At 36.4% G+C, this 11,209-nt stretch overlaps 1 protein-coding gene across 1 annotated transcript in view; it reads left to right on the top strand.

The window, feature by feature from the left end:
* The window catches only part of FBXO3 (F-box protein 3), a 31,878-nt gene that overhangs the window by 18,058 nt on the left and 2,611 nt on the right, over positions 1-11,209 (top strand). The window contains exons 6-10 of the mRNA XM_059139384.1: positions 243-288; positions 3,689-3,773; positions 4,630-4,752; positions 6,104-6,219; positions 7,121-7,311. Of these exons, the coding sequence (XP_058995367.1) occupies positions 243-288; positions 3,689-3,773; positions 4,630-4,752; positions 6,104-6,219; positions 7,121-7,311 (561 nt within the window). The remainder of the gene's footprint in view (positions 1-242; positions 289-3,688; positions 3,774-4,629; positions 4,753-6,103; positions 6,220-7,120; positions 7,312-11,209) is intronic.

Raw genomic sequence — 11,209 nt, 5'->3', positions numbered from 1 at the left:
CAAGCATTTTAACTGTTACTGAGAAGTGCCTGGCACTCTTCTAAAGACTTTCTAGAAAGGACCTAAATATAGAAATCGTAAGAGCAAGAACTGAAAAGTATGAGTAATGTCGGAGTGTTGTTTAGAGCACTTGTTATTTTTGTCTATTCTGCCTTGTCTCCAGGAAAAGATATGGATAATGAACAATGAGAAAGTAAGTAAAATGTCTTTTTCTCTATTATGATGTTCTTTTTCTCACCTAGGACCAAATGGCTCGGAATCCGGCTGCTATTGACATGTTTATCATAGGTAGGAGAAAAAACAGTCTTCCTTTTCCTTTATTCTTCCTGGTCAAAAAAATTAAATAGGGGGGCGCCTGGGTGGCTCAGTGGTTTGGACTGCTGCCTTCGGCTCGGGTCATGATCTCAGGGTCCTGGGATCGAGCCCCGCATTGGGCTCTCTGCTCCGCAGGAAGCCTGCTTCCCTCTTTCTCTCTCTCTCTCTCTCTGCCTGCCTCTCTGCCTACTTGTGATCTCTGTCTGTCAAATAAATAAATAAAATCTTTAAAAAAAAAAAATTAAATAGGTAAAAACTTTGCAGTTACTTGATCAGCTGGCAGTTTAAACTTGTCTTTCTTAAAGCTTGCTGGTTTATAAAGTACCGTATCTAGGCTCTGATTCGAATTGCCCTTGTACTTTGTGGAAATTTGTTTTCTACCTGGAAAGAACCCATGCCCTATATAATCAGGTGCTCTTAGGACTCTGCTGTAGAACAGGGAAATGAATGGAATTACTGTGAGTATGTATGTAGTTACCTTACACATGCGTGAATTTTCCATCCATCATGTTAATAGCTAATTGGAGACAGATTAAAACACTTTTATAAAGTTTGTGGTGCTGATTATGGGAAAATACTGATAAATCACACTAGAGATCTCAGAATAGCAATCTTCAGAGACCAGTATAAACTGGGCTCCGTGAGCTCTTTGGCACAACTCTTTTTTCTTGACCTTCAGAGGTATTTCTCATAGGAGTTTGAGAACAGTCCAAATTGTATGCAGTTGCAGCTTATGCAGGGAGCTGTTCCTGAACCCTCTGCTGTTCATCCAGTCCTGTTTTGCTTAGGTTTTGCTCAGGAGATGCTTCCTGACTATCCATTCTGTTTTCAAAGGCACACATTAAATATCCCTATATATTCATAGTAAAGGGGCCTTGTAGGTATTTGTAGGTATTTGCACTTAATTACATCTCCTTTTTTTTTTTTTTAAGATTTTATTTACTTGACAGAGAGATCACAAGTAGGCAGAGAGAGGGGGAAGCAGGCTCCCTGCTGAGCAGAGAGCCCGATGCAGGCTGGATCTCAGGACCCTGAGATCATGACTTGAGCTGAAGCAGAGGCTTAACCCACTGAGCCACCCAGGCGCCCCTAATTATATCTCCTAATTGGAACCTTGAACAGAATATTAGTCTCCATTTTTTCCATATTGTGACACATTCCAGGTTTACGGTATATTTCACAACATCAGGAAATTCTCCCTATATACAAAGTTATAGAAAGCTGGTTTTTTGTTTTTTTAAGATTTTTTTTTTATTTGTTTGAGAGAGAGGGAGAGAGAGCATTAGAGAGTCAGAGAAGCAGACTACCTGTTGAGTAGGGAGCCTGATGAGAAACTTGATCCTGGGACTCCGGGGTCATGACATGAGGCCAAGGCAGTTGCTTAACCAACTGAGCCACCCAGGCGCCCTATAGAAAGCTGTTTAACTTAGCCACTAGCTTTTAGCTCCCCCTGATTTGTGTTGGTGTATGGTTTCCAAGTTAAGTGCCCCCTTGGGCTTCTGCCCCTGCTCACTGCCCTCTTTGGCATCTTTGCATAGCATATACCTTCAGAGATGATCACCATGGCTCTTGAACAGTGTTGCTACTAATGTACAAACTAAAGGCTGCCTGAGCTCTTAGGTAAGTGCCAGCTAAGCTCTGGGAGTTTCTCACTCTGGTTTGGTGCTGGTGTGAGATGGTATGAAATTCCCCACCACGACAGCAGAGTTCTAAGATCTGATGACTACTATTCTGATAGCTGGGATTTTGCCTGGAGTAAGAAAGCAAAGCAAAAGATTTGAGATGCACTGAGGGAGGAGAGATGAGATGGGCCATTAGTGCTGGGAAGAAAGACAAGAAAGCTTAAAGCTTCCTTTGAGCTGCCTTGATAAAATCCCAGTGCTACGAAAGACAAACCAAGATACAGGCTTACTTTAAAAGGTAAACTACCTAGAAATGTGTAAATTACATCTTGATTCAGCAAAGTTTGATGCTCTTGGAATTTCTGGTAAAACCCAAAATGGAAATTCCTGGTGTTCAATGAATTATTAGTAGATACTTGAAAAAACTAGAATCTGTGTTCAGGTAAGTTGAGTTGTAAAGACTGCATAGAAAAGACTGTCCTCATTCTAAGAACACACTTGGATGTGTATCATTATAATTTAAGGTACCTTAAAATATACCATGCCAATTTCATTTTTATGTAAACCATAAAAAATTTGTGGGGTTTTTTTTTTTACTGTAACATTTTCTCCCATGAAATAGACAAAGTGATGTTTTAAACTTTACAGGGAAATCACTAGTTCTAAAAACAAAATTGTAGCTTCTTTGAATTTTAATGACCTTATTCATGGGCCTCCTTAGTATCTTATTCAGAGTGGATAGCTGGTAGGTGATCATTTGAATAGAACGTTCAATAATGGAAAGGGTCAGAATTGGCCGTTCATTAGTAGATGTGGAGAAAAGAGCCAGCTGTTGCAGTTTACCTCCTCTTAGCTGATGCCTTTAAAATGTTAAAGCTATAAACCCTTAAACTGTATCTTCTAGTATTCCCTAAATAGAATAGTAAGTAAACACTAAATTTAGCTCCAGTGTTCAGCTCCATGGCAGAATGTGAGAACTGTGTTAATAGAAACAAGATTACAGAAAAGTTCACTGAAAAAACATTGATTTAGGGACTGATAGTGCTGGGCATTTAGTTGTATTAACAATAGATGTAGGGGTCTGAGAAAGTTACATTAATTACCTAGAAGGGGCAAATATAAGTCACACAAATACTTGTCACTGATCCACTCACTAGAGCACGTACGGATGTGCTGGACTTGGAGCTGGTCACTGAGAATATAGAGGACCACTCTGCATTTGAATCTGTAGGGTGCAACTAGATTACTTTGGGATTGGTCTGATACACAGAACTGTACAGTGCCGTACCCGTTAGATGCCCTGACTGAGCCTGGCTTTTGCCAGAATTTTGTGCGTGAGTCAGGAGGTACCTGGGCCAAGGGTATATACCTTGATCATCTGAGGATGGTGTTGATATTTTTCCTGTGGTCTCTTCCTAGACATAGCTGTATATGTATCTCCTTTGTTCTGTATGCTGTAGAAACTATAGACAGAAGAAGGCTTTTCATTCTTGTACCAGCACAAAATAAATTTTAAAAATCTATTATTTAATTATAAGTTCAAAAAGTAGCTTGAAAGTAGATGGAGGGTTCCCTAGCAAGGCAGTTGGGAGTGTGATGGATAGAACTGAGAACAGAAATTGGCCGTAGAATTTTAAGTGTTTCTACTTTTGATCTTATATCTTAAGCATAGAGGAATTGTCATTGTTTCCTTTATAATTTTATAAAAATTATTGTCCTCTTCTTCCTCCCCACCCCTTCCTGGTTTATAGGTGCTACTTTTACCGACTGGTTTACTTCTTATGTCAACAATGTTGTATCCGGTGGCTTCCCAATCATCAGAGACCAAATTTTCAGGTATTTCCCTCAGGACTTTTTGAATTAAAATGATTGTAAGTCAGAAAATACCATTAGTTACACATCTTGAGATGAAGTTTCAAAGAAAATAAATAACAGAACCTCTCATTTTCTTAAATGCCACTGTGTTATTCCACTTCAAAGCCACATTCAAATACTTGAATAGCCAATATTTTTCTTATCTTGAAGGATCCAGAGGAAAAACTGATTTTGATTTTGAAGTTATGGCTTTATGTTATAGTTTCTTTTTCTACGTAGTTTCTTTTGTGGGGTTGGAAACAGGCTATTTGCCAGTTAATGGATTTATCATGAATAGCAAGTCAGTAACCATTAACTCAGGGCAAATATTATTTATCATCTATAAATGAAACATCCAGGTATTATAGATAGTACTGCAGGTGATATTGGTTCACAGTAGCCTGACTGGCAGAAATGATAGATTAATTATAAATTCGAGGTCTCCAGAATAACATACCAGCACATCTTATTGTCAGAGCCACCGTTGATAGAGTTTTCAGATATCCCAAAAGTTTCCTGGCTCTGAAAACTGACTTAAGCTCTTTTTAGTTTCCAGTGTAATTGCTGAATCATTATTCGAACCACTGATTATTGAGCCCTGATGCTATCATTACTGATCTGAAGTCTTCAAAGTTTTCTCGTTACCTTGTAATTTATAATTTTCTTCTAAGCTTCACAGGACTTTACCTTTAAGTTCCCATTTAAGTTCCCAGATATATTTTAAATTTTTGATCATAAGGTAAAATATAAGCTATTTGGCGTTGTATCTTAAAATCTTTTATCCTGTGGACTTGAAGTTAATTGATTAAAAAATGTTTAATGTTTTAAAATTATCTAGGTATGTTCATGATCCAGAGTGCGTGGCAACAACTGGGGACATAACCGTTTCAGTTTCTACATCGTTTCTGCCAGAACTCAGCTCTGTCCACCCACCCCACTACTTCTTCACATACCGAATCAGGTGAGAGATGAAAATGGGGTGCAGCCTGTGAATATGTTGTTATTGCCCCCTTTGACCTGGTCCATCAGACACATTTTGAAAGACAGCCTTTTGCTGAGGTGTGATAGAAGGTGGATAACAAACTTTTTTATAACCTAGTATAATAATATATCATTTTATAAAGTATAATTTTATAATCTAGTGTAATCCAGTACCTTGAGTTTACAGTAACCTCCAAGTTACTTATTTCATGCAAAAGTTCTATGTTTAAAGAATTGTGCCAGTGAGGTAGACACTAAGTTATAATCCTCACGAAACCTCACTATGAGAGTTGCATTTAGAAGCTATCAAATCGCTTCTTGGCCTTTTGGCTAAGATCAAGTGGAGAAGCTGTCAAATTGTTCAAGATAAAGCTATGCATTTTAAATTTCACCGAGGCTGCCTGTATTGATTAAAACTCTAATAAATATTTATCAGGTGCTGCCCGTATATCAGCCATGGTGTTAAGCATTGGATTTGGTTAAATAAAAAACAAACACTAAATTCACTTTAATTAGATGTAATTTGTGCTGTGACATAAAGATAACTCACTGTTTTAAAATATTAAGGATACTCTGTTTTTTGATGTATTTTTATATAATTTATGATATATTACAGATATTTTAAAAATACACATACATGCATATATACATACTGGAATTTTTTTACTCTGTATTCTAACTGGGGAGCATCCTAGGATTTTGGTATTATGTGCAGCCTTTGATAGGTTCAGTTACACATGTACAGATGGTTGTTATTGTAATTGTTTAACTTACATCCTGTCTAAGATTGAAACGTGCTTAGAATAGTAACACTGACTCTTGCTTATAGGGTACTCCAAATGAAGATAAGAGACAGCAGATTCCTAGAGAAAGTGGGGAAACAATAGTACTGGGAAAGAGTCAAAACGTAATCCTAGTAACTGTTTGGTGACATTTTCCTTTGAGCTTTCTAGAAGTTAAGGAAAAAAGGAAAATGTCTTCAGTCTCATTTTTTAATAACAAATTTTTAAAGAAAATCAGAATTTTTTATTGCACTTTATTCTGGAAAGCATTTTTTGTACATTGATCTTTTTACTTGAAAAGCAGAAAATTATCACCACCAATGTGTTCGTAAATTTTTATGTTCCCCATTGTTGATTCTTACGGCAAGTCAAGTGTGCAAATTGAGTAAAGGCATTTCTGTGGGAGAGTCAAGCTAATCAAGCCCCTATCTTTGAGAATTTACAGAGATAGATGGTTAACACAGACTTTAGTCTAAATATTATACCTCTTAAGCAAGAGAAACCAAATCAGGCCAGATTGGTGTCTCTCCACCCCATTCCCTTCTCCAGGATTGAAATGTCAAAGGATGCACTTCCTGAGAAGGCTTGTCAGTTGGACAGTCGCTACTGGAGAATAACAAATGCTAAAGGTGATGTAGAAGAAGTTCAAGGACCTGGAGTAGTTGGTATGTATGTAACTCAGGATTTGCTTTACAGATCAGTTGCCTGTAAGACATTTTGGAGAGCATATATGTGATATACAGCTTGGAAAAGGCATGATGTAGTTAGTGGATAAGACTGTATTTTTTTTTTTTAATATTTATTTAAGAGAGAGAGACACACACACACAGAATGAGTGGGGGGAGGGGCAGAAGGAAAGGGAGAGAAAGAATCTCAAGCAGACGCGCCTCTAAGCCTGGAGCCCAGCACGGGCTCAATTTCACCACCCATGAGATCATGACCTGAGTCAAAATCATGAGTTGGAGGTTTAATGGAGCCACACAGGTGCTCCAAGGCTCTATCTGTTAATAGTTGTGTTTACAGCGTGAAAGATATCATAGATTCTGGGCTTCTTGTAACTCCCATTCTTTGCTTCATAAATGTAATGTGTAAAGATCATTATTCTATTAGTTTATACCTTAAACATGAACTTCTCTAAAATTATAGCAGACAAATATTCAGGGGTTGATTTTTCATTCTGTGGATCACTTGAGTTCCTTGTGTCGTAGGTTTGTCTTCCTTTTTAAGTTGGATAATTATTCACTATCGTGTTCTGTAGAGTTACCAGGAGTAATAGGGCAGAAAGAGAACATACATTTCATATCAATCATCTTTTTGAAATTTGGGGGAAATGTTAAAACCAGTAGCACAGATTCTTATTTGTGGATTTAATTATCATTAGCTCTGATTGTCATTGACCGTCAGCTTTTTACATGATTTTGATTATTGGGACAGTTTAGATCTTTTTTTCGTAATTGTGCATTTACTTTAACATAGTTTATGTAATCTCATAGAGGACATATCTTATTTGCTGTAATGAAGCACTGAATTTTATACTTTGGTTTCTTATTACTATTTTCTCTGCAGGTGAATTTCCAATCATCAGCCCAGGTCGGGTATATGAATATACAAGTTGTACCACATTTTCTACAACATCAGGATATATGGAAGGATATTATACCTTCCATTTTCTTTACTTTAAAGACAAGATCTTTAATGTTGCTATTCCCCGATTCCATATGGCTTGTCCAACATTCAGGGTGTCTATAGCCCGATTGGTGAGTTAAACTTTCCTCTGGGACTGATTTCCATGACTTTGTAGAATTAACTCCACAGAGGGATTTTGTTGATTAGCCAGACAAATGGTGTATAAATGGTTTTCCAGAGAACCCTAGAGATTCGGAGGAAATATTGTGGGGGACCATGTGAATATGTGGGGGTGGTAGATAATAAGTAAGTTAGACTCCATACACTTCAGTCAGAGTAACTCTACTCTGCTTAGCTGTTTTTTGTTTGTTTTTTTTGTTTTGTTTTTAATGTCATTTTTCTTTTGAGCAGTTTTCGATTCACAGATAATTGAGCAGAAGGTACAGAAATTTTCCAAATACTCCCCACCCCCATGCACGCACAGACATCCTCAACATCAGTCTCCCACCAGAGTGGTATTTTTGTTAAACCTACATTGGAACATCATAATCCCCCCAAGTCCATAGTCTACATTAGGGTTCACTCTTGGTGTTGTACGTTTTTTGGGTTTGGACAAGCATATAATGACACGTATCCGCCATCATAGTATCATGTAGAGAGGTTCCTGGTTTTAAAGGTTCAGCCTCTTTTCCACCCTTTCCAAAAAGAGTTCTGTGGCGTAATGAGAAACGCCACACTAGACCAGTTAGAATAGGCTTTATTTAATTTCATTAAGATTAGAAAAGCAGGGCACCTGGGTGGCTCGGTGGGTTAAGCCGCTGCCTTCAGCTCGGGTCATGGTCTCAGGGTCCTGGGATCGAGTCCCGCATCGGGCTCTCTGCTCAGCAGGGAGCCTGCTTCCCCCTCTCTCTGCCTGCCTCTCCATCTACTTGTGATTTCTCTCTGTCAAATAAATAAATAAAAATATTAAAAAAAAAAAAAAAGATTAGAAAAGCAATTTCTTGCAGTGTTTTTGCTAAAAATACCAGTTTTGTAAAATAATACAGTTATTGTAGAGAGACTACTAAAAGTGCAAGTCTACCCGTTAAATCCTCTGTAGTCCTCTCTCTTTGGGATCATTTCCTAAGTCAACTCGGTATAATTTTTAAATCTCACTTTTAGGACTACTTATGATAATGGCAGTACCCCAATCTTATGGATTATAAAACAAATGAAGAGAATCATGAGGCCCCAGCTATACCATAGGGATAAAATATGACTCGTATACCAAGAATATGACAGAGTGGTAGGTGTTGAATGTTCAGAAAGGGCCCTCTGGCTCCTGGGAAGATGGGCATAGGATTAATCTGACCCAGAGCTGATACATTCCCAACCCCAGTTTGGAAAGAGAAGGATGATATGAGACTTTAGGTCATAATGCTTGCATATCTGGTGAAAGGAATCTACCCTCTGGGTTTGGAAGTGAAGTTTAGCTTCCCTCCCAGTGCAGGAATGCTTTCTACTGTATATTTCTAGTACCAGGAATTTGTTACTTCTTGTAACAGTCTCTTGTTTTTTACTAGTCCAGTTTCTGTCTGAGATTGGTTTCATCCATGAATGTTCCATACAGCTCATTAGTGAAGCCATCTGGGGCTAGAGTTCTCTGTGGGAGAGTTTGAAATAGGATTTTAATTTCTTTCATGTATTTCCTACTTCTTATTTCACTTTTGGTCATTTGTGTCTTTCAAAGAATTTGTCCATTTGTCTAAATGTTGAATTATTGGCATAAAATTGTAATAGTCCCTTGATATCCTTTTAATGGCTGCAGGAACTATAGTCTCATATCCTTTTTTGCTCCTAATAATGGTAATTTATATCTTCTGTTGATGGGTTAACCTAAGGGGTTATCTCTTTCGTTAGTCATTTGAAAGAACAACTTTGGGTTTCACTCGTTTTCTCTATTGTTTGCTCATTTTCTATTTCATGGATTTCTTCAGTTTTGTTTCTTTCTCTCCTCCTACTTTGGGATTTATTTGCTTTTTTACCAGCTTCTTCAGGTAGAAGTTTAGATTATTGATTTTAGGCCTTTCTTTTCTCTAAAGCACTGTTTTGACTGTGTTTCATAAATTTAGATGTGTTGTTTTCATTAACATTTAATTCAAGATACTCTTGGATTTCCCTTGTAATTTAATTTTGATCTGTAACTATTCTAGAAATGTGTTAAATTTTCAAACATTAGGAAGTTTTCCAGTTAACTTTTGTTTACTGATTTCTAATTTTATTATGGTTAGAGAACTCATTATGTGTAATTTCAATCCTTTTAAAGGTTTAATGTCCCAGCATTATGGTCTATCTTGGTAACTAATTCCTGTGTATTTGAAAAGAATGTATATTCTGCTAATTGTGGGAATATTAGCCTATAAATGAAAGTTCAAATTAGTTGACTGTTTCTCAAGTCTTCTATGTATTAATTGATTTTTTTTTTTTTTTTGGTCCTTGTTCTCTGAAAAATGATTGTTGAAATCTCCAGCCATAATTACAATTTTGTCTATTTCTCTTTTTAATTTTATCAGCTATGCTTCATGTGTTTTGAAGCTCTATAATTATATGCAAATATACTTAGAATAATTATGTCTTTTTAATGAAGTTCTTTCTTTTATTATTATGAAATCTCTCTCTTTGATAATATTTTTTGTCCTAAAATTGCTAATATTTCTGACCTAAAGTGTAAAGAATGTTGAGGTTTGTTTGGGTTGACAGTTAAGTTACTATGAGGTCAGCTTGATCCTGTTGAGAATTGTTTTTAATGTTTGTTAGGATAGGTATAAAGTAGTCTTTAATATAGGACTGCAGTTCTCAAACTTTTCAGTCTCATGGCTCCCTTAAGCTTTTAAAAGTTACTGAGGACTCCAAAGAACTCTTGTTGATGTGGGCTATATCAATATTTATCATATTAGAAATTAAAACTGAGAAATTTTATAGTATTTACTTACTCTTTTTTTAAAGTTTACAATTTTTAAATTTATAATTTTAAATTATAATAATAAACTCATTACATGTTCAACCCTCTTAACTATGTTCTTACTTATTTGGAGTTTTAACTTCCTCCCAACCACAAATAAGCATATAAAATCTTGACCTACCTAATGGAAAATGTTTCTCTCAAGCATGAGATATCAATACAAAGAAATGAGAATTCTGGACTTAACTTCTAATCAACATGAAAGAGGCAGTGGGGATTGTATTTGTATGGTGTTGTATTTGTATTGTAACTTTCCTGTTGAAATATTAGTTTTCTTGATATGGAAACTGAATTGTTCTCCTTTTTTTGTACCCTAACCGTATGGTAATTATTGTACTTGATACTTCCTTTTGCTTTATACTTTGAATGTCACTGCAAAATATACTTTTGTTTGGTCTTTAGCCTTTTCTTGCTCTAGGTGGTTTGTTGTTTGCTTTTGGACACTTTAGAGGTTCCTGCTGCTTATTTATTTCCATTCTTATCTGTGTGTGCCTCTTTCCATCTGCTGCTTCTATATGTACACTTTTATCTGAGAGCATCAGCAGTCTCCCTCTTCAGCCACACTGACTTCTTTAACTTCTTTTTTCAGTTTTCTTCAAAAAGATGACTAATGATCATACTACCTGAATTTAATGTTTTAGGATTTCCTAAGCCTCCCCCCTTGCCCCTTTTGAACCTTCTACTGAATTTTAAAGTCTTCATTCCCTAGATTAAAAAAACAAACAAACAAACAATAAAAAGAATGGAATATCATGTCATATTTATGTATATTTTCTCTGATTGTTGTTAATGTTGTTGTTTTAGTGTTACAATAAATCCTAAGTGACAATCCTTTGACAACTCCTAAAGAACAATTTTTTTTCTCCCACATTAATTAATTTGCTTGCTCAGCAAGTATTTATTGAGTCCCAACGAGGTGCTGGGGAAGACGCAGTGAACAATACAGCCAGAGTCTGCCTTCGGGGATATATTATACAGCACACTGACTCTAGTGAATAAATACTGCATGGCATATTTGAAAGTTACTA

The sequence above is a fragment of the Mustela lutreola genome, chromosome 1 (genome assembly GCF_030435805.1).
Source record: "Mustela lutreola isolate mMusLut2 chromosome 1, mMusLut2.pri, whole genome shotgun sequence".
NCBI classification, from domain to species: Eukaryota; Metazoa; Chordata; class Mammalia; order Carnivora; family Mustelidae; genus Mustela; species Mustela lutreola.
The sequence above is the reverse complement of the archived record's forward strand: the minus strand, read 5'-3'. Positions and strand labels throughout refer to the sequence as shown.